General features: G+C 41.3%; 1 protein-coding gene across 1 annotated transcript in view; it reads left to right on the top strand.

Moving 5' to 3' along the window:
• Positions 1 to 5327: 5327 nt before the first annotated feature.
• Positions 5328 to 24296, top strand: part of LOC144527603 (SEC14-like protein 1) — a 34872-nt gene continuing 15903 nt past the window's right edge. Inside the window, exons 1-2 of the mRNA XM_078265768.1 lie at positions 5328 to 5719; positions 7070 to 7159. Coding sequence (XP_078121894.1) covers positions 7097 to 7159 — 63 coding nt within the window. The 5' untranslated portion in view covers positions 5328 to 5719; positions 7070 to 7096. The remainder of the gene's footprint in view (positions 5720 to 7069; positions 7160 to 24296) is intronic.

The following is a 24296-nucleotide window of genomic DNA, read 5'->3' as shown; positions in this document are numbered from 1 at the left end:
TAGTCCACACAGCATTCTGGGATGAGAGAAAAACGTGCTCTGGTTTATTGGCATTTCTTTAAACCAATCACAATCGTCTTGGGCGGCGCTAAGCTCCAAATGGAGCCCCAGGGCCTCTGCAAAATAGCCTCGGGAAAGAACTTGTTTTGGTGGAACATGTGTACATTCAAAAGTTGGGTAACACTTTACTTGAAAGTATCTACATAAGAGTGACATGACACTGTCATGACACATGAACCCTAACCCTAACTCTAACCCTAACCCTAACTTGTCATGTCATCTCTTATGTAGATACCTTCAAGTAAAGTGTAACCAAAAGTTGTTTTAGCCGTGCAACAGAAAACTCAGATGGACAGATAGTCTAGCTAGCTGTCTGGATTTACCCTGCAGAGATCTGAGGAGCAGTTAACCATAGTCCTCAGAAATCCACCGGAGTTTAGAATGCCAACACAAATACAGAGGAAGGAAACGGGCATCCGGCCGGAAAGAGTGACATCCGGCAGAATGTCCGGCAGCAATGGAGCAATCCCGGAAGTGGAACATCATGGATGTAGACTAGACCCTCAGTGATGTGGACACCAAGGTACTTGAAGCTGTCCACACTCTCCACTGAGGACCCGTTGATGTTACTTCCCTGCTTCTTTCCAAAATCCACTATCATCTCTTTAGTCTTGCTAACATTCATGAGTGGGTTGTACTTCTTTCAGATAGACCTCTTCATTGTTGTCTGTGATCAGGCAGGAGATGCTCTTGTTTGTCTATGTAGCGGGGATTGTAGGTAAGTTCATCTTTCCTACTTTTTCCACTTTTTTGCCCTGTGTTTTCGTTGATCTTTACATTTGAACATCTTGACCAGCAGGTTAACAGAATCATCGGAAGGAGTGTCTTGTGGTTGTATGTTACCATCTTGTCCAATAAATACAGCAAATATTGTAAAAGAAATCATTAAAATAGCATACACTTAGCATAAATTGTTCACAGAGCTGACAAAAAGCTGTTGGACAGATCCGCACCATTCTAAAACAAGTCCTTCACGTCAAAAATTCACAGGGAAATATAAGTAAGGGGTTTTAGGAGGATCATTGGATGATTGGAAAGCTCATGCACAGAAATCATTGGATAATAGCTGAAGGATGGAACATCACTATGAGGACGAAAGAGGCTGATTACACAGAATAAAATCAGCTCCAGTTTGTTGTGATATGGAAGAAGTTGAGGCTTCTCAGCTGTGAGGAAAAGTAGAATAGATTTTGTTTGGGATAATAGAAACTGCAGCTGGGTACAACATGATTTGTTCTACTTTTGCGTGTGGAGAGAATATGGAAATATAAAGTGCACATACTTAGGGCTTTCCGTATTTATTTTTGTTGTTTTTTATCTTTGGTCTATAAAATGGTGATGAGTGTCCACAACTCAAAGAAATTCAGTTTACTGTCACAGAGGAGTAAAGAAACTAGAACATATTCACATTTAAGGACCTGAAATCAGAGAATTTCTATTCTAAAAACTGACTTAAACCGAATGATCGGCTATCGAAATAATGGTAAAATAATTTAAAAGTTGACAACTAGTCGATTCATCGATTGCAGCTCTACAAATGTTGCTAAAACATCAGTTTATGGAACTAAGTCTGTGTTACCTGCAGCCAACGCCCAGCAGAGGGCACTGCATATCCTTGGTAAATCTCAAGTAATACGGTATCATTTCTTTTTCCATACAACATACAGTATTTTGTGTTGCCTCCTCTAACTTGATCGATCCGGTGTGGCATATCACCATTTGTCCCAGATGCTACTATCATATATTTCAGTAAGAACACATCCTTTGATCAAAATCTGCACAGCTATTTAACAAAATATACTAGAATCCGCATACATTTTATGTTCTCTTAATGATTCTTGTAAAGGAATAGCCATCTATATTTCTGTATGTCTTTTAAAAACCTTCTCCATAGGCTGTGAACTTTTTCAAATACGCAAGCACACTGAGGACAAGACTTCCAGAAAAAAGTCTACACATGCTTCACTTGATGCTAATACACTGCACACATTTATATTTAATTTATATTACTCTAAACCACCTTCTGTAATCCAACTGTATACTACTGTCTACACTGCACTATATTTCTTGTCCTGTCTATGCACCACCTGTCTATACTTTGTATATCGCATTGCACTTTTCTCACTTCTGGTTGGACACAAACTGCATTTCGTTGTCTTGTCATTGCACAATGACAATAAAGTTGAATCTCATCTAATCTCATATATAACGATTATTTACCTGTTTGTTTGCCTTGATTGGACTGTTGAGAGTGCAGATAATGAAGGGAAGAGCAAAACAAGGAAGGTGAATATGAAACTGGGATGTCAGAGTAACTTAGTAACTTCCTGTAAAGTGTTTGCTTTCTAATGAAGGAATTCACCCTCACTGAACCACTGAACGCTACACCACATGACGACTTTTTGTAATGACCTTAATTCAAGCCAATAGCAGCCAAAGCTGTGATATTTACTGGCACATCCTGTTTCATTGTAAGGGTATGAATGGTGTATTACTTTATTATAATGGATTCTCGATGGATCACATCCTCCACAAACACATTCTCCAGCCAGACAGTATGTAACCGTACAAAAACATTTTAATGTGACATTTAACTACTGTTGTTCTTTAGTGTTTGATGTGGTGGCAGACGTTGGTGTCAGCTGTACAAACTCAACTATAGCCTGCCCTTTGAAACATGATCGCATTAATGCTATCATGCACGGCCATCGCTGCTAAACCTCTTACATAATGAGGATGTGAGTCCGTTTCATTCTGAGAACTAAACAGAATATGATGGGCCACACAAGTCCAGACATATCTGGGAAACACACACTAAAACAAGTGTATACATGCAAATCTATACTTCCTAAAGTGACATCGCTAATCGAGGAATTTCAAACTGGAATGTGGGCGAGGCATTTCAGGCAGTTGAGGAAAAATGTTGTCTGTGGGAGAGAGAGCTCCATTTGGAGTAAAATGTGTTTTTCAATACACTAAAAGACGGGGGGGGTGGGGGGTCCCAAAAGGCATAATAGGGGTTCTTTAATGGATGAACCACTTAGCTGAGTTTGTATTTTTTCACTACATTTCACTTAATTTGTTTTATGGGATACTTGCAGTGTAACTTTTTATAATTAACTCCTCTTTAAACGTTTACAACAGCAGAGGTCTTGGGTTTCAGGTGTGTAAATTAGCTGGTCCGTAGCATCCGCACTTGTTTTTCAAAGCTCGTTTTACATGTAGACGATACAGTAACTATCACATTCCAACAGGCAACATTGAATACCTGTGACCTTTAATGGCTCACACTGTCTCCATTTACACAAGGTATTTAAGGGTTTGGCATCTTGGCAAGGCCACACACTTTTGATGGTATGAATCAGAAGTGTTCAAATTCTGTGAGGGCCAAAATGTATCTGGATGGAAGGCCAAGGGCCAAAAATAAATGTTGATGTTGAAGAATACCAAAATTCTTTGTAGATAAAACTTAGGTTCTTGATTTAATATAAAAGTATACCAGCACTGTGCATTACGTTGCCCTAAAACACAGATTAAGTACTTTTTAGCTGCACAAAATATTTTGTACGTTTCGTGGTCATTACGGTTAGGGATTTATAGCAATTTCAAATTTGGAAGATTTGGATTTCCAGGCTATCAAATGCCAGGGAGCATGGGCTAAACTTGGATCGCAGGCTCCTAAATGGGTGGCCTTGGTATCGATGAAACCAAAGACTATCCCAGGAAAGACAAACCACCTTCTATTATTCTGAACAGCTAAAAGAAAGAGAGCACTGTCTTTGGTGTCACATATTGCTTTTCATGATCTTATCTGTAATGAATCAAACTTGACACCAATTTTACACATTCTCACATCACTTCGCTAATACTTCAACAGAAATCTTGAGTTAAAAACTGCAAGCGTGGAGTTTGTAAGATGGATAAGGGCATTTATAAGGCAGGGAGGATCTAACAAAAGATGCCATTGGTTGCATTAAGGGAAATGTAGGAGTTGTTGTAAGTGTTTTTTAAAGCTTGCTAGGAGATACATTCATGATATCTTGGCTCTGATGCTTTTATTTGGACCATTCTTATTTAAAAACTTAATGAAAGTGTAATTCATAAGAGCTGGAGTGCCTCTTTAATATGCAGTTTGATTTAATATCCCCCACCTTCTGTCCATGCTCAAACCGTGGGCTATATGTAGGGGAGATTGTACCTTTTTTTACATTTTCCTTCATAACTCACAGACTTGAAATATACTAGTCATCTTTTGATATAAGCAAAATATATGTGCACTAATTAATAATACAATTTAAATCATTTCACCAACAAGGACAAGACTATTATATTAAATGTGATACAAGAAGTCAGAGTGTTATAGTTGCCCCCAGTCTCCCCTATCCTTTTTAGTGAATTGTCAGTCCCAACATAATGCAACATAATTCCCCCTGATGGCATTAAAGATGTGGCTATGCATGCATCTGTGATCTGTAATCTGTGATCAGACACACAACACTGCACTGGAAACATATACATAAAGTACATACACAAAAAAAGACTAAAGGCTAAGGCTAAAAACAAGGACAACAGAGCTGAACAAGGTAGACATAAACTTTATAATACTATGTACAGATATAAGTTTGTATATATAAAAAAGTGTAGGCTATATATACATATACACATACATATTCATACATGTAGCCTACATGTAAACAGACAGCTCAATGAGGATTGTAAACAGTAAAACAATAGGGCAATGCTAAAATGCAAATGGGGCTTGAATAAATAAAGAATTATTATTAAGAATTATAACAGGTTGCTTATATGGGCTATATCTGAGGTAGGTGGACATGACCGTGTATACAATTTACATTTGACAGATTTTACATTTAGATGTTTAAATGATGTATTTAACACTAGAAAATGTATCATTTTTAGCCTATAATTTAAAACAATTAGTGTACATATTTGCGTTGTTATGTTATTGTTTCTTTTACATTTATTGTTTTTTCCTTTTAATATGTATGCACCATCCACCAAGGCAAATTCCTTGTTAAGTGTTACTTACTTGGCAATAAATCCTTTTCTGGATTAAGATTCTGAAAGATGCTTGGTGTTACAGGGTTATTGCGCAGGGATTGATCCTGACCCTATGGACTGTAGTCATAGTGACGGCATAGAACACTGTCCTCTGGTGTTATAGTCCTTCACTTGAACTGATGTGGGCAGGCAGTGGATTTTTATGAAAGCAGCCCTGAGAGGTGGAAGGGGAGGAGCGACGGCATCACATGCATTACAGAGAGAGGAGGAGAGGAGGACAGTGAGTGAGAGGGATACTGTCCTTCTGTGCCGACAGTTTCTCAATTTAAGCGTGATTTAACCCGGGGTTGTTTAGGATATCTATCTAGCTAGTCTATCGGTCTTACTATGCCCGTCAGTGTCGGGCTGTAAAGGGGACTTGTCCCACGGTTAGCCTTTTAGCTACTTACTCCGGCTAACGTTATATGGAAAGCTAGCACAATAAAGCTAACTATCGTTAGCTTCTGGCTTCACCTCACCACCCGGACCCGGCGAAGTGAAGAGCCGAGGAGGGGACTCGCAAGAGTTTGTTCGGATAGCCCTTTCAGAAGATACAACGACTAACCAGACCATATTTCTGTAGTTATTTGAATCCCCGGTAAGCACCAGTTAAAACATTTAATGTGACGTTGACAGCATTTTGTATAAATTAGCGCGAGCTTGCGGGCTAACATTAACGTTTGTCAGTTAAGCCAGCAGCACTGTTGTGTTGTTGTGTAATGTTAAGCTAACGTTAACAAGTCGGCGTGGCAAAATGTTGTTATCCACTATTAAGGTGGTTCAAATAACAATACCTGCTATTCATTTTTATTTATTTTTTTTAGCTAGAAATATTAACGTTACATGTGGTGATTTAAAACAGTTTATGTTTTCCAGACGTGGTTCGGTTTAAAACTGTTTAACGTTACCGTTACAGCCGATTCCTATTTGACAGTGTGTCACCTGAAATCTCTTAACTAACACATACTTAAGTAATTGTCTTGTTTTGACGTGTCTTTTAAGTTGCTGACAGACCCTGAAGCATGACGGTAACTATGTATTGCAGTAGCAACGGTTAGACATAGAGCAATACTGTGGTTTGTATTCTGTTTGCCCTAGCCCGGTTATTATTAGTCTGCCTGCCCTGATCCTATCCCTCTGTAAGTAGTGCTGGGACTTTAGCTCACACCCCTACTTGCAGTCATGTTCCCATCACTGCATTGCAGGAGTTACAGACATGTATCAGCATGCTGAACAAACACAGAGCTTGAAGTTCAAGCCATACTTTGCACCTCTTTTAAATTGCCTGGAGTAAGCACCACATTCTGTTTTAAGTTGTAATTAATACATATGTGCATCTGTCTTTTAACTATTAATGCTCATGTGAGAGAGAGATTCATTTTGTTCCCTCCCTGTGTCATCCTGTTCTCTAGCCTCTGCTTCAGCATGTGGAATGTGCTGTTTACATTATAAAGATAGTCTTTTTTTATCATCAGGTAGAGTGAAAGTGTGTGCAGCTGCGACCTGAGCTTCTGCAGAGACAGTAGATGGACTTATAGTTATTTTCCCAGTAGGTTGCAGTGAAAAGCCATTGCAGTGGTACAGTCTCTGTTTGATAAATGAGCGGGACATGCTGCATCCATTGATCACTGACATCCTCGGTTACGCCTCAGGAGAGTTCCCTTCTGCAGCCCATCACTGTACATGATTTTCTAGTTCTTAGGGCTGCTTGCCATCACACACACACGCACACACACGCAAGCACCTGGCATCATTCAAGCAGTGAGTCAATACACACCTTTACCTAATTACACGCTGAGTCTCCTGTTGTAGGGCCAGATGCCTGTAATTCTGTAATTTTGGCACTCAGTCAGCTTACATTTTAGATTTTTTTTTTTTTCTTTCACAAATGCCTGTGATCAAAGCGTGTTCTTTCTTTTCTGATTGATTTATTCTTATTTCTGTTCAGGTTGTTGGTGTTACTGCAATCCCCACCATGGTGCAGAAGTACCAGTCACCCGTGCGGGTGTACAAGCATCCCTTTGAGCTGGTGATGGCGGTAAGTGTCTCTACCTGTATTCGCAGTCAACACTCTGTCCACATGAATATTGAATGCCATAGATGCAGAGTTATGTAATGCTGGCGTGTGGGCGCTTAAGAGGTCACCATCAGAAGGTAGGGATTGAATTACACACCTTGCATGTGATTGGCTCACAGATTCAAAATGCGGTTGCTGATGGCAAACTGCAGTGCACACTAGGACAGTACGATTTGGAACAATCTCTAATTGCGATTATTTATTTTGTTATTTTTAGATATTTTTTTTGGGGCATTTTAGGCCTTTATTTTTTATAGGACAGCTGAAGACATGAAAGCGGAGAGAGGGGGGGGAATGACATGCAGCAAAGTGCCGCAGATCGGAGCCAACCCCGCAGCCGCTGCATCGAGGAGTAATCCTCTATATGGGCGCGCACTTTACCAGATGAGCTACCCAGGCGCCCTAATTGCGATGATTCATGCATGATGTGAGGATCTGCACCAAACAAAGATTTGTAGGCCAGGACATTTCTGCAGCACCTGAATACTTGACATTTCACCATTTTTTACTTTTAACAAATACTGCGCCTTCTACGATTTGGGTATTGCACTAGTCCATATTGGGATTTCCATAAAATCCAGATACATTTTTCAGCTCTAGTGCACACATTTTACTTCATGTCCACACATCGGCATTCTAATGTCAACGGCTAGTTTGAGTTAGGTGTTGGCTATCTGCACTGTCAATGTTGTGTTAGTGATGTGCATGACTTGCAGCAACACCGCTGTGAGAGTGGCTTCTGATAAGCAGTGGCAACATAAGCTTATAGAAATGTTCCTAGTAGAAATATTAAAACCATTACAGATAAAATATATGACTAAATGAACAGACTTGGAGCTGCTTGCAAGTGTGAACACACTAACAGCAGATAACCTACTAAAACAGGCCAGTGATTAACTAGCTAGAATGATAACCGTGTAAATAAAGGTGTTATCCCTATGCGGCACACACCACGCACACATTTTCTTTATGTCACATGAGCTACTGAAACCACGTACTCGCATCGTGCTTCCTGCCATCTCAAGGTTTAAGATATGTTGGTTGTTCGCAGAGGTGTGGAACCATTGTGCTGTACATCTGCACACTCGGCATCTAAATATACAACACAGCTGTGCTCTTATGTCAAGCAGTGGTTGCAGCTCAGATTCGGTGTAAAAAATTCAGTGCCTTGCAAGACTTTTAGCGTCCGCCTTGCTGCGAGTTGTCGTTCACTTTCAAGCACGAGTTCCCATGTTGAGTGCAAAAAGACTGTAGATTTGCATGTCCCTCTCTTTCCTTTTTGCTCTTTTTTTTTTTTAAGTGGCCTTCTCAGCTGCGTTACTAGTGCCATCTATGCTTTCCATCCCTAACCTTTGGAATTTCACTGGCTAAATGCTCCAGCAAATGGAAAACACTAACTTACTGTAGTCTATGACAACACTGGGACTAGAAGACAATAAGAGAATAGATTTTCTACATATGTTTTACACCATATCTCTGTATCGTTTTAAGTGAGCTCTATTTTCTTTTTAGATACCATGTTAAAGAAAAGCCTGATAAGCTATAGTGCACAACACCACGAACTACAATCTCACAGTGGATGTATACTCAGCAATGTTTTGACCTCAGCTGCTGTTTGTCAGTGATGTGGTGTTAGTGCACGCCTGCAGAGTCCTGGCCCGATTACACAACTGCCGATTTCAGCCAAACAGGCGAAATAGTCAAAGACACTTTATTGCTGTGCTGATAATTTCAGCAATATATGGCTATTCCTGCTTCATTCATTTAAATGACCTCTGTACACCAGGAAGTTAGTTGGGAATTACTTCCTTTCAGTCTGCCATGGATTTTTTACACGCCAGTTTTCAGACAGACAGGTGCAGTTTTCTTTCAATGGAAATCAGCTTTCTATACCAGCAAGAACAAGGATGCAGGGAGACTCAGGCTACATCCACACTTAAGCCGTTTTTGTTTTGAAAAAAAAAAAAAGCATATCTTTTGCTAGGTTTACGTCTCATGTCCACACTACTCCGGCGTTTTAGAGCCCCTAAAAGGGAGACATTTGGAAAGGATTAGGCAATGGTTATGGTTGAAGACGACGGTCGCAGCGCTGCCTCGAAGGCTTAGTTGGGGGCTTAAAACACCATCGAGCCAGCACAGCAGCTGAGCAGAACGATAGCAAATAGGGCAACTCTGGCAGTCCGCTAACTTGTTGCCCTCTCTAATATAACCAATATAAGCTGCTCTGTTTAGGCTACAAAACGTGCATGCAGGCTGAAATTCAACTGCTCGGTTTTGTCGAGATAAAGCTATAAAGCAGAAGGAATATCCGCTAGCTGCTAGGCTAATGTGCAATGGTAAACGCACAGAATATGGTACACGCACATAACAGAGCTTGCAAACTGTGTGTTTTTTGTCGACAACGCAAACGTTGTCAACATAATTCACTGGAAATCCAAAATACTTTCACACACTTCAGTGAAAGAGGAAGTGCAGTTGCCGTGCTATCTTTTGACTGGCTCTAGCTAGGTTACAGGACGTTGACTGACTCGCAGAACTTCAACTTCAATTTTTTAATTCATGATATTCAAGACTGTGACTTAATTTCGATCGATTTTGATTTAAAAACGAAAACTTTGACACCCTTACATACTAGTTAGTAACAGTTCCACCTCGATGTCGGTCCAAGCAAATAAATCCCTGGTCTTACTTTTGGCCATTGCTATCCAAAGTGTATTCTGTATTTTCAATTCATACATTCAAAATTTTAAACCGCAGAACGACGCTAGAAATCTGCTTCCTGTTTACACTGGCGCACTGGGCTGATGAGATTTATTCCTTAGGTATTGAAATTTGATATTGAATGACGAGGCATTTTTCGATCCTCGATACTAAGGAGGCAATTCGGTCGGTGCCTGAAAAGTATCCAAATCGGTACCCAGCCCTAGGTATGCGTTGTCAGACGTGTTAATATGGACGGAGACCATTTCTGATACGGAGCCTAAATGCTTGTGTGTGAACACAAATCTTTTTTTTTTTTTTTTTTTTTTCAAAATGCTGTTGAGAAATGGAAATGTATTAGTGTTGATGTAGCCTAAATCTCATTAGCACAAGCTGGATTGAGCTCTGGGAAAACGGATGGCTATAAATAGAGAGCTGGTACCTACACCTGGGTCTAAGCATGCAGCCAAAGGGGGGAATAGTAATAATAGCAAAGCAGACTTAAACGATTTGTAAGCTGGAGCTGACCCACTTCATGGGGTTTTTGTACATGGGATAGGCTTACTTTTGCAAAACAAAAAAATGGGAGTAGCCCTAGGTGTTTTTAAACTAGGGCAGCAACAGATAAGGTGGATGTTAAAAGTTGGATACAGAATTTTTGTTTGTTTTGTATGATATAATAGTCAGAATCTAAAGGGACTTTTCGACTTAATAACTGGCTAAAAATTCAGTCATTTTGAGAGCAAGAGTGGTGCATTTGGGTTCTTCCCTTCTCGTGACTTTTCTCTGCAGTGAGGTTTTATTTTGCAGACACTGCAAAGCAGACTTAATGGTGCGTCACAACACTTGCTGGTTCTTTTTTTTTTTTTTATTATTAAAAAACCCAGTGAAATCTCTCCTCTGTCACTTCCCCTATAGCCAGGGCTGTCACCATTGCAGCATGGTAGAAAAATAACATAAAAAAAAGTCCTGCATTTGTGAAAAACCATCAGGGAGCATTGATACAGTGTACTGTTTATCTACTGTGTTAACAAGAATCAGAATATTTATGTCGAGAAGACAACTTTCACTTTTCAATGTGTAGGCCTATAATGTGTATAGGGCTGCAGCTATCGATTCTTTTAGCAATCGAGTATTCAGATAAGAAATACTTTTGCTTTATAGTAAACAACAATAGTAAATATATTTATATTTTTTATTGCCAAATCACATACAATAACAGGGATAGATGCTAATATTTTTAAGCACAGCCGCATGGGCCACCAAGACCCTTTAAAAAAAATCATTTTTGGTGGCCCAAATGTTAATCTTTTTCACCCCCTTCCCCTTCTTGCCTCTGGCTGAGATGATGTAGCAGCATGTTTGCAGCTTTAAATGATCCCAAATGATCCCTTCTGTCGTTTTCTCTCGCCTGTCTCTTCTCTTAGACCCTCACTATTTTCGCTGTCTTCCTTCATTTGTAATCTGCGCCGTCTGTCTTGTGTCCACAGAAGCGTCAGCCCGTTGTGCGCTAGTAATAATCAGCCGTGCGGAAACACAGTGAGCGGTACAACATTAGTTACATTGATTAAATGAAGCTTCGAGGCAAATAATTTTGCATTGCGGATTTTTTGTAATCAAATTATTCTAGTTACTCGAGGAATCGTTGCTGCCCTAAATGTGTACATATTGTCCAGGCAGACCAAGGCATTATGTTGAGTAGTTCCAAAATAATTTGCACATTATTTTAGTGGGGAATAGCTTATTTTTCAACCTTGTTATTCTTCCCTCCATCCCTCCAGAATCGACGTCAATAGAATCAATGAATGCATGTCATTAGACACAACGTGCACACATGTGCAGGCCAATGTTTTTTTGCCATGATGACTGTGACGAGCTCAGACCCGCGGTAGGCGTCACGTGACCGCGGTATTACGGTAATGCGGTAACCGTCCCAGCCCTAATACCCATTTACTCTTCTGAGGGTGCAAACCAAGGCTCTACATTCCTTTTATTGAAGCCGTTAAATGCATTCAGCCTCTCCTAACTTGGCATTGAAGGGCCCCTCGGCTCACTGACAGGTGTATCTAAGTATGTGACCAACCTCTGGCTAACACTGCTGAGTGTACTGTTGCATAAGGTGCTGACACACCGGGCAGAGAACCAAGCACTAGTGGCGATGAAGGCCGACTCTGGTGTCTCCTTGCGTCACCTCGTGTCTCCTCGTGTCGCCTCACGTCTCCTCGTGTCGCCTCACATCTTCTTGTGTCGCTTCGTGTCTACCCGTGTCGCCTCACGTGTCCTGACGTCCCCTTTGTCTTTGCCAAAAAGAAGCACTTGAACAAACCGCAAAGACTTCAGTCGACGGCCAACTAGCACGTGCATTCTGTGTGAGAGGAAGAAACTATATATGCCAGCAGGCAGCGGTAATCTATTCCTCATTCAAAAAAGGGAAACCGGATATGTAAACTGTTGCTATGATACATACAACAAAAACAGCGTTCGCCCGAATCAGCCAGCGGCAGCACAGAGCCTACGTCCCTCTGCTTCACTCAGCGGATGCTGGGGTGGCTAACCAGATTGTCCATCTCCCGGGCTGTCATCCGTTCTCTTGGCAGAGAAGTCTCTCCACGGTGGGAAGGCGGAGAGACCAAGCAGCCCGCTGCAGCCGCTGGCTAGTTAGCTTGCTTGCTAATTCCACCCAGCATGCTTTCATGCTACATCGGCTACAGAAAATGAGAGCGAAATAAGGGGTCTACGGTCTTTAAATTAAGTTTTACGGTATAGGACAATATTTTATTAGTTTTATTTTGTCATGTGTAGGTATGTAGATCTTTTAAAAGACATGCTAATGGTGAAATACATACCTAACTTTGCACTCTTATGGACATAATGTGCAAAAATAGATATTCAAATAGTTCAAATCTCTGTGTTTTTTTCAGAAGGAACATTCGAACATCATTTTTGGCCAGTTTTGACAGCCCTATGTGTATTGGATTAATCAGATGAAATCAGAGCCTTCTGTGTGTGCCTTCTTGACTTCAGTCAATGCTTTCCTTACTTTCGTTTTTCTTCTCGTGTACTTATTCACTTAAGCTGAATAGCCAATCGGAAATCCTCCTTCCAAAGAGTCCTTTGACTGGCGTCTCCGACACTGAACTCAACACGTTGAATCGGCCGAACAGAAGCGGAAGAGGTTCGACACACCGCAAAAACTAGGCCGACGGACGCTCGCGATCTCCTTGGTGTGTCGACACCTTAAGTCATGCCCAGATCTCAGATGCCCTTCAGCTGTTTTTGTTCTGCAGTGTTTACTCTATCGCGCTCGGAACATGTCGTTCTCAGTTTTCCCAGTGCTGACGACTTTCTGGCAGAGTTGACACTTGAGTAATTTGTGTTTTTAACTGTACCATTTATGACATACGTTCTCTTAGTCCATTTGACTAAGCATTGACTTTAATGGAAATCAAGTTTAATTTTTTAGTATGCACCCGTGTTTAGCACACATAATAAAGTTAAACAGGATACTAACCATTAGCACCCTTGCATCATCGGGTGGTGTTGCTATACTTGATTTGATTTTGGCTTGTGTTTAAAGGCTGTACAAATAGACTTGACAGGACTAGATGTGGCACTTAATTAAAGATTCTGTTGTAACGTGTCACTGAGTGATTTATTGCAGAAACGCCTGACGTTGAGGATCGCATGTCAGTTAAGAGGCCAGCTCCTGAAAGTACTGACTAGATTAGAATAGCGCCCGAGTGAAACGCACACCACAGCACCTTCAGTATGCCCTAATAGGACACTTCCTTAATAAAGTTAACTCAGGTGCAGATTTTAGAAGGGTGAGACGGTTGTTGACTAACAGCTGACTGTGTTTGTTTGAGCTGCCAAAAAGCACCCAAACCCCTCTGTAATAGCATTGACCTTGATAGCCTTTATACTGCTCCACAAAGTTGGTCTGTTTTTCTTTTTTTTTTGAGGGGCTGTAGTCACTAAAGTAAGGAGGTACAGCAGCAGATTGTTTAAAAGAAAACACACACACACACACACACACACACACACACACACACACACACACACACACACACACACACTCAGCCACAGTGGTCCCTTGAGTGTGCTGCTGCATCTCAATAACAGGAAATGTAGTCAATGCTGTTGCCACTATTATCGCAGCAGTCCAGTCTCCGAGCCTCTAGTCTGTCCTCGTGGGAGTCACAGAGGAATGTCAAAAGCACAACACAATACCCCTCTCGCTGTTGTTTCAGGCCAGAGGGGACAGTTGCCTCTGGAACACATCCACAGATGAGAATTGACTTCAGTAGCGACAAGATGAATAAACAACTGTCTGACCCTGGAAGGGTAACTGCTAACTCAATGCCTAAAAGACAGTAACTATATCTTAAGTCCCTCAACTCCCAGATAAGCATGCTGCAGCGAGGGTATTGCATGAGTCAAAGCCTATCGCAGCCTTACCTGCTCCATGGAAACGTATGGGCCTGTGGCTAATCCACAAGGACAAAGCGCTTTGGGTCTGCCCCTGTCCTAGTAGAGTTTCTACACGGGAAAGAACAGGATGTGCCGTGTAATACCTTCTGAACACCGTCAACGGCAGGGGACGTTTCCATCTTTGTGACTAAATTCTCTTCATCAGTGGCAGCAACACAAACGAATACATATACTTGAGATACTAATCGTTTTCATGGCAAAAGAGTCTGAAAATCGCAATCATGTGCCATTGGTTGGCAAAGCCTTGTAATGTTGAAAAACTCAAAAGCAGGTTTAGTAAGTAGAGAACTCAAAACCAAAGGAATTGAGATACAGAGCAGGAATACATATAACTAACAGAAATGGCACAAGCAAATCGACAAAAGTGAAGAGAATGAAAAGGGAGAGGCAGAGTGACACAGACTGTTGGGCCCTCATTAGGCTGAGCTCTGCCTGCCAACACAGTGTCCTCTGGGCAACAACTGTGCTACTTCAGATTCTCTGAATTTCAGTGTTTCCTTTTTTTTTTTTTACGGGGCCCACTTGCACTGTTTAACTCCAAGGTGAAAGCAAATGGTGTATGGGTGCGCTGGACACATCTACTTCTCAGGCCGACTGAAACCTGTTGTTTGCTCTAGAACAAGTTGTTACCAACAGCTCCTTAATGAGGCCCTCAGTGTATTACTGAACATGATTGTTTCCTATAATCCAGGGTTGCAAGAACTGCTCCGTCACAGTGTACAAGTTGCTTGCACTTCCAACAACTCCCAAGCATTGTCCAAAATGTATTGCCAAAATATAGATGTAATCATTTCCAAAAATCATGTTTTTATTTTACTAAATATTCTGCTTCAATCCCTATTTGTTGCCGTTTTAAAAACTTTTTCACGGCTTACAAAAACAGTTTGCTCTCCCGCTTGCCACACTCAAAGGAAGGCACACACCTGTATTAATGGGGCAGTCTAGCAGCAACGGCACAATAAATTACATTTATGTAACCGTACAACAAAAAAATCTATTTGGGCTCGAACACTATTATAGTAAATTACCTAAGACATTACAAAAAAAGATGGTATTGATCTAACTCATGTAACCTCATAGGATTTAGTTCGAGGATGTTTGTTTTTAGGCTGACGTCGTAAAACAGACGACAGACATTCAGAGCTTCATTCGAAAACCTCATTGGAAGCTTTGATTGTGAAAAATAATAATTTCGCTACAGCCCTAAAGTGTTGTGAACTGTGTTCAACTGCATCATCTCTCTCAAAAACTGGTTCATGAAAGGAAACGTTTTAAGAGACAATCTGAGCCCACCATCATGCAAAACGGAAATAAGAAAATTGTATTCAAGCACGAGCGTCCGGTTAGTAGATGCATTTCCGTGTCCGTTTTGCCTGCTGTTTGATTAGATAACGGCACCAAAACCCAGCCGTTTCAAGACAACTACAGCTAATGTGCCAGGTTGGATTTTTTGAGTAGAGATACTTTTCGCTGATGCACTTAAATCCTAATGCGCTAAATGTGTCTTCTTTTGCACCACGAAATACTTTACGCGCCCTGTGCCTCCTATAACTGTCTTGATGTGTATCTGATGCCACCACATTGTTTTGTGCCCGCTTACTGCAGAGCCAGTGTTTCTAAATGTGGCTCATCCTGCTGTCCCCCTTCTCTCTGTCTAGCCTGGCTAAGTGCAGAGCTGCCCTGCCAGGTTGACTTCCTGTTCCACCAATGCCCGACCCACTTGCGGCCAGGTCTGGTTAAGTCTTTTGCAAGCCAAATTCCGTTGTTGTAATCCATCTGCGAGCTGCTGGCGCTTATATCACCATAATGGTCTCATGTCAGGAGGCGTGCACGTCAACAATCAAAAATTCACCTTCATGTCAGCCTTGCCTGAACGGAGAAATTGGGTCGTTTTATTCACACAATCTTTTTTTTTTTTTTTTTTTTTTTTTTTTTTATTTCGTCATGGAAACGTGGTCCATTGGGGAAAAAAAAAAAAAGAAATAGAATGAATCTTGATTACGCTTCATTCAGGCTTGTTATTCAGACGTAGCTCCTCAAGGGAGATTTAATATCAGGAAGGAATCTTAGAATTTCCGCTCCAGTGAATTAGTTGGTGATTTACTCTTTATGTATGCTTTTTTTTCCCGTTAGCTTTTCCCAGCATTGCACCTGTCTGTTCTGATTCAGAGAATTTCCGTCCACTCTTTGTGAATGAATCTGCCAGAGCTTTGCCCGCAGTGTATAATTCACTTAGTCGGCTAGATGCTCTTTGCCAAAAACAATGAAGAGTTATGGCCTGCTTCGGGGAGAGCAGCTTATCATCCAGCGTGCTGCTTCAAACAGCATTAATAAATGACTGTAGTCCCCCCCACCACCACCACCACCACGTGACTCTCTGAGCCTATGAGAAAAATTCTGCCGCTATTTCATTCACTGATCACCAGAACACTCATTCAACCTCTTTTCCTGCTGCAAGGTCGAGATGCTGCCCCCAGCACCCCCACCCCCTCCCCCGTCTGCTTTGCTCTGCCAGACACTGATGAATGTGTTCGCTCATACTCTTACACAGTGATCCTGTAGCGTATTTTACACTGCAACCCTGCTACAGTGTGGCAATGGATAGTGACTCAGATCTATGCGGCAGCTGTGTGACGTTAATAGGAGTGTGTATAGTATACTCTGACAGCCTTTGCATGGACGTGTATGCTTGCTGATCTTTATTTCTTCTCGTTTTCAGCTTGCGTTTGTAAAATGTATAGCAAGGCTAGGCTTGCCTTTCTTTACGTGCAATTCAAGGCAAAAAAAAAAAAAAAAGTTTTCCCACAAATGGAAGGTGACACTAACTTGTGTGAGACAGGACTACTTTGCAGTTTGCAGGGAGATCTTTTGATACGACTGTGAATAGTAGGCGACAAAAACCCCCACATGCAGCTTTATTATCCTTTCCTATTATATACGTATATCGTTTCTTTTCCCTTCAGCTTTGTTTGCATCTCGCATACACCCCGTACTCACACACAGAGCTGTCCATTAATCTTTAAAGTGATGAGAAATCTCCAGTAATCCTGTCCCACCAGCAGCATTTACAGAAACCATTAAATAAAAGGTTCATCACAGTTAATAAAATAATTAGATGTTATAATAATAATAATAATAATAATAATAATAAAAAAAAAAGCAGGATAGCAATCCACGATCTTATTACAATTCTTTCATATCTTGGTTTTCTCCAAATTACTGAACAGTACAACCAAACTAATTTCCTTATTTAAAAAAGTATAGCCCTAAAGGTAACAACACACCACAACAAATTCCCTTCTCAAATTTTTTATTATTAAATACTTCTTTAAGAAGCCTCGTAAAGGGTTCTGTACTCGACATTCAGAACATTAATATAGCAACAAACTAATATTTACTCTGTAAAATCCTGGCCTATAGCTAATGGAGTAATAGTGTTCTGAGTAGGGTTGGGTACCGAAACCTGGTGCCTAAACGACCGGTATCTACCAGACCGAATAGCAACGAGGATTTCGGTGCCTCATTTCGGTGCCACTAAAATGCCTGCGTGTCTCTCTGATGCGCCGAAACAGACGTTACGGGCAACCGAAGCATCGCTGCACGTGACGCTAGTTAACACTAAACTTGACAGCAGGTTACGTTAGCCTAGTGTTAGCTAGTAGCTGGATTAGACAGGGTAGGAATGCTGACAGCTAAACGGTGTAAAGTGTGACTGTGTTTAACTGTAAAGTATTCCAACGGCGGGACGTCCTACAGTCACCACTATATAATGTGTATAAAATGTATTTTCGGCCGGGGCCATAAAAGTATCGACGTTCGGTGCCCAGCCCTACCGCTTCCCATTAATTTCTACGGGAGCAGCCGCGCAATACATTCTGGTTGTGTCGCGGGGACTTTAAAGAAGCACGGTGTCCAGTCGCCCGCTCCTTATTTGCATACAGTTTGATCCAGGCTGCTCTATGCAAATGAGGAGCAGGCAGCTCAGCTCGCCGCCTCTCAAACGCTGACGGAAATGTTTTAAAAGACAGATTCAGCAACTGCGTAGCCTATTTCTCCCATGAACTCCCATGTTTTCAGAAACCCATTTCGGTGAACTAGTTTAGTAAAATAAGAGATCGTATTTGAAACGAGCCGCCATGTTGGTCCGTTTTGAACTCTGCGAACAGACAGCCCCACGTGACGCGTTTGTCCAAGCAGGTGCAGCCATCACGGTTGCAGGAGGGTGTAGCCTGTCTTCTTCGCTTGTCGGTAGTCAGTGAAGAGTAACTGATAACTGCTATTGGCAAGCCCACTAGCGCGCAATGCTGGGTTGCGGGGCGATCCCTTCCATAAAAAAAAAAACACCTTTTATGGACACGTACCGTAAGCCTTACTCCAGAAAAAAAAAAGATGTATATAGTTCAGAATTTCCTGTTCTTACTGTAATGACTTTTTGATACCTGACAGATGTCCACCCTACTGCTTTTTATTCCCTGGTGCACACATATATCCAGTCATGCATGCCTAACCTAGCACTGCAATTTAGCATATTGTAGTTCCAGGCAGTTCTGCCATTACAATGCACACTGTAGCAGTGAGATCACTGGTAGGAGAGAAGTGGGTGGTATGGCATGCAGAGACCAAACGCTCTATTGTTGCATTGGTTCAATGAGGGAGCTTGTTCTCTCTCCTACCCCACGTTCAGTGTACACCTAAGCTCAAATGCATTGGGACCTGATGGGGGTGGAGAAACTTTTCATCCTGCCTGTCTTTAGGTAGTGCTATGATTACCCTTGATTTACCATGACAAACCTTTTCCAGCACACTGACCTACATCTCTCTCTCTTTAGATGCGTCAGCAGCTCAAACCTTAAATTTGTTTAAATACAGCAAATACTATATCAAGCACCCTACAAATGAAATTAGTATTCGTTACTATACTCAGTCCCTCCAGAAAAATGCGATTATGCGATCGCATAACTCAATGCATAATCAGCCAAAGTCTGCATATTTATGCGGGGGCTGCATTTTTCGACGCATAAATTGCCGATTTCCGCGCAAAATATGCAGGGCTTGCATGATTTCATAATCCCCGTATTTTCGTTGCAAAAAAGTCACATATATCTTAGCAGAAAGTTGAAAAATGTTGCGTTTACTTCACACAAGAGCAGCCATTTTCCCGTTGCCATGGGAACGTTATGAAGTGACGTAATTACACAACGTGAACATCATCGAAAAGCTGCAAACCCCGCCATGAAGCCATGATGAAACCGCAGTTTTTGCAAGTTCCCGCAATTTCATTGCATAAAATTGCATAAATATCCCGCATATTCCATCGCATTTTTTTAAGAAAACGTGCCGCATAATCAGGGATTTTTGCCCGCAACAATCACAAAAAAACCCCGCATTTTTCTGGAAGGACTGTATACTATATCAACACTGGAGGTTGTGTCCACAGCGTTCCTGTAGCGTTGCAGTGTAACTGTTTAACTGGTTGGCCCAGCCATGGAGCTCTGGATACATTACAGGATCTTTTCCCAGAAGTGGTTTCACCTACTTATGCTCACACAAGCGGCTCCCTATGCAAATGCTCCGTCCGTTCAAAAAAAGCTTCATGTGTCATAGTGAAACCGGTCTTGTTGAAAAGCCTAATGGACCAAAGGTCCTGCTCCCGTTGTTCGGGATAAAGGGATTTAACGCATGCTCTGAACAAGTGTACAAGTAAAAAAACACTCACTATCACAAAAAGGATGAGACCTTTTCCTCCTTCTTGTTCATCACTAGTACCCCGTTAACCAGTATAGCCTGTCTGAATTGAAACCTGCTAATTCTCATGTATAAAGATATCTTAAGGAACAACTTTTTCAGCCAGTTAGAAGAAACCCAGAAGAAGCTGCCTGCTCAGTAACTCCTCCTGATTTCCCCCTCCTCGTCAATGACCTAGTTTGGAGTTTATAGCTCTGCTCTCTAAAATGAAAACCAGGGGGGAATTTTCCTTTCCATATGCTGCTCTTTATACCTCATTCTCTATAACCTATTCAAGTTATGTAAACAGATGCCAGCAAGTCCTTTGGCTTTTTTGTGGACCATTATTTTCAGAAGCGAGTTGCGTGTCTGTGACAACCTGTCTCATGAATGAACGTTATATTATCTGACATTTGGCAGCGCTGGCTCACCTCTCTGTAAGCCTTATAGTTTCTCAAATGTTCTTGTGATCCAGATTGTCCAAAGGACAGCATCCCAACATCCTCTTTGCGAGCAACATCGAACATGACACAGTCAGTCTGATTTTGAATTATTGCCATGTACATGGTGGACAGTGCCCCAAAACAACTGGGCTAGTGTGCAGGGTACAGTTCTCTTTATTGATGCTGCTTGAATCTCAGCCCCTGTAATGACGTTCCCAAGGCCCAGGGTTGCCTGAGGTGGTGGGTGGGAGCTCGTAATGATTATTGCCACAAAATGACGTCACACCCCTGCCAGCAGCACCCACCACTCAAAGCCAGGTTTGTTTGTATCTGACATCAGGGGTGGTGTCTATTTGTTATTCAAAATGCATTGGGTATTTTTCAAAGGAAACTTCGGAGAGCAGCTTCAGGGAAAGCCTGTGGCAGCATTCCAGATAATGTGGCCTGTTGTGGGTTGTCTGACAGCGAGTCTCATTTATCAGTGTGACTGCATGCATGTAGAACTGAAAGATGCAAACATGTTACAGGGGATTTTGTTTGAGGAAGCTCTTGCTGACATACAGTGACGCTTGTATCTCTTTTGTGTAATATTCTGGTTTATAACTAAGACCAAATGTGTAAGTCATCCTGACTCAGTTGTTTGTCCCTAGACGAACAAAAGGCATAGTTTGTTCTGTATTCCAACCATTAAAACGATTGAACCTATGAATAGAACCTAAAGTGTTTCTTATACAACTCTCAAGTTAGTCACTCTTCTTCTTGTGAATTCCCTCTGAATACTTGGAAATGTCGCCAGATCGTCTGCTGCGTTTCAGCTTTTCTGTGCTTTGTTTGGCGGTATGTTTAGACATCATCTCCAAGCTGTCCTAAGTATCTTAATCTTAAAGTGCCCCTGACTAAAATGTTCCCATTTTCCAAATGATTAACCATTTAACCGACAATAAGAATTGTAACCATCAATAATAAGAATTTTGAGTGACTAATTTTGAGTGCTTAACTGACTGATCAGTTAAGCAGTTAAAAACAATATTATTAAAATGAAAAAGTAATTGGAGCAAGGGGTTTTTGCATTGTAAAAGAAAAATAGGCGGCAAAATCCATTTCTTATCTGCTAGCTGCTTTTTTTGCCACACATTTTGACACATGCCACTAGATCGATGAGGACTGGCGGGTCAAATTGGCCGTCCTACACACAGAGTATGCCAGGCAGACAACCCACAGCTGACAACCTCGCAGGTTCACAACAATGCACGTAACATCGTGGCTGCGCCAACGGAAGTCCTCAGCTGTCCGTGGAGTGCGGAAACTATGTAGAGTGTCCTCGACGGGTGAACTGGGACTCCGTTGCCGACTCGTTGGTTTACAGTTAATGACCGGTTAACAAGGATCTGCTTGCAGTCAGAAAAAACCCTACAGAGAAAGCCAGATGGTAAAAATAGCAGAGGCCGACCTCTGGGCGGCTGTTTCCTCTTTTACACAACCATTTCCATAAGCTCCAGAGATGTGACACTGCTACCGAGGAAGTTGGAAGTATTCTTCAGCCAGTGGTTGGTCCCAGGAGACCTACAGGCCAAGGTTTTTCATCTTACCCATGGCAGATTGACCCTCATGCAGATTGCCCCCTTTAAGCAAATGGCATAACCTATGATGCAACAAACCCAAGAACTGGAACTAGAGTTTTTTTTTTTTAAACCTTCTGTAGTCTGGCAGCGACAGGAGAATGGTCTTGTCGAACAAAAACTGACTAGCCCTGTGTGTTTAGGGCACTTTGCTTTTGGTCTGTGTAACTGAAGTTCATGTGAAGGCTGTTTAAAAGTTATTATACTAGAACATTTACCATCAAGTCAATTCATGGCCTCTCCAACTCCCGACTCCCTCTAGTTCTTATGAACAGCTGTTGAAACATTGCATCAGAGTTGTTATGTTACAACAGCTTTGCCTTTGGGCGAGGGTGTTTCTTACTTTTCGTCCAATCCAGTACAACTTCTTTGTTGTACCGCATTGCAATACATTGGTGGACTCACACCACCTCCCTTCTCTAACCACTGTTTTCTGTTATACCACCACCATGTGCATTGACGTAATGCTTACAGTAAATGCCGTTATGAGTACATTTCATTGTTGTTCATCTTACACTTCTTTTTATTTTATTTTTTTGCCGTAAATGTCACTTCCTTTATCTTGTATGCCTCTATTTATTGCCATGTACTGTGTTGTTTTGTGGCTATCAATGTTACAAACCAATAAGCAAGACTGTTTTATGGCAAGATTGGAATTTTAAATGATTTTTACATCAATCTGATGAAGTACATTGATTTTAAGGCTGCAACTAACGATAATTTTCACTGTCAAATCTCAATTAATTGGTTGGTCTATTAAACATCAGAAATAAATGAAGGTAACCCATTGTAGTTTCCTAGAGCCCAAAGATCGACCGTCCCAATCCCAAAGAAAAAAATAGCAGCATATCCACATACAGTATTTGTGACGCTGGAACCAGGAAATGTTTGGCTTTTTTAATTGTTTTTAAACAATATATTATCAATTTAGTTTAACATTAATAGTCAACTAATCCATTAATAGAGTACTTTTTTCAGCTGTACTTCATTTGCTGAAGGCCACGTTGCGAATTGCTGCAAAGGGATCACATCGAACTTTAAAACTTTGATTAAAAGTAACTGGGTATGTCATAGTGAGCTCTTTTTTCCTGCATTTGTTTGGACCGTGTGTGCAGCTATATTTTAGTTTGTTTTTTAATGCCATAAGTTCAAGCCAGATAATGGCTGGGCTGCTCGCCAGCACTCTTGTTTTCTTGCCCTGTAGTACGTTATGCACGTATACATGCACCATGCAGCCCTTTGTAGTCCTAAAATGTATTATGTATCCCCTTGGAACTCCTAGATTTCCTGAATCTCCCTTCCTGAGCAAAATAGATCTTGTTTTCCATACCCATGCCCTTATCCCCATTGTCTGTTGTCCAAAGGGAAAATGTTTTCTGTATATGCAGGAAGGAATTAAGTGACCATGTGTTGTTTTTATATTTTCTCTCATGCGCCACTGGAAAGCACATAAAATCTCCAGCCAAATTCCACGGACCATTACTCATGGCTTGGCCAATTGAGTGTTTGAACATGTCCTATCCCCATGGAGACTGGAGGGCGATGTTCTTGCGGTCTTTCTTTCACATGCCCAGTTGTTTTAGCTAGCTTGGAAACTTGGATAGGTTTTGTGTGTGTATATATATATATGTATATAGTATATATATATATATATATATATATATATATATATATATAGTATATATATATATATATATATATATATATATATATATATATATTTTTACTGTCTTGGTGTGCTAAAGCGTTCCAGGAAAGATTTGATGCAACTGACAAATGAATATTTACTGTGGTGGAGATTGTTTATCATGTCTATTTGCGTTGATGCGTCATCATTGCCTGCTCCGTATCCCAAAGACCAACCTCAGGGCAGGTGAATGTTTGTCATGAAACTGCTGCTTTGGCTGCTTACTGAGAAGTCACGTAGAACTCAGGTTTGGATGTTAGATGAAGTGAATAGAGCAGCGCCAGTGTCAAGTATACAGCTCATTGTTAAGCTATAGACTTTTGTTTATTTTCAGCACACACCTGGCAATGTTATGTAATGTTGGATCCATGGTTCTAGGGCTGTATCCAATTCGCCAAGTTCTCAGCACCATTTCTTTCTGTGATATTAGGGAA

The sequence above is a fragment of the Sander vitreus genome, chromosome 2 (assembly GCF_031162955.1).
Source record: "Sander vitreus isolate 19-12246 chromosome 2, sanVit1, whole genome shotgun sequence".
Taxonomy (NCBI): domain Eukaryota; kingdom Metazoa; phylum Chordata; class Actinopteri; order Perciformes; family Percidae; genus Sander; species Sander vitreus.
This window is presented reverse-complemented; position numbering and strand designations above follow the sequence as displayed.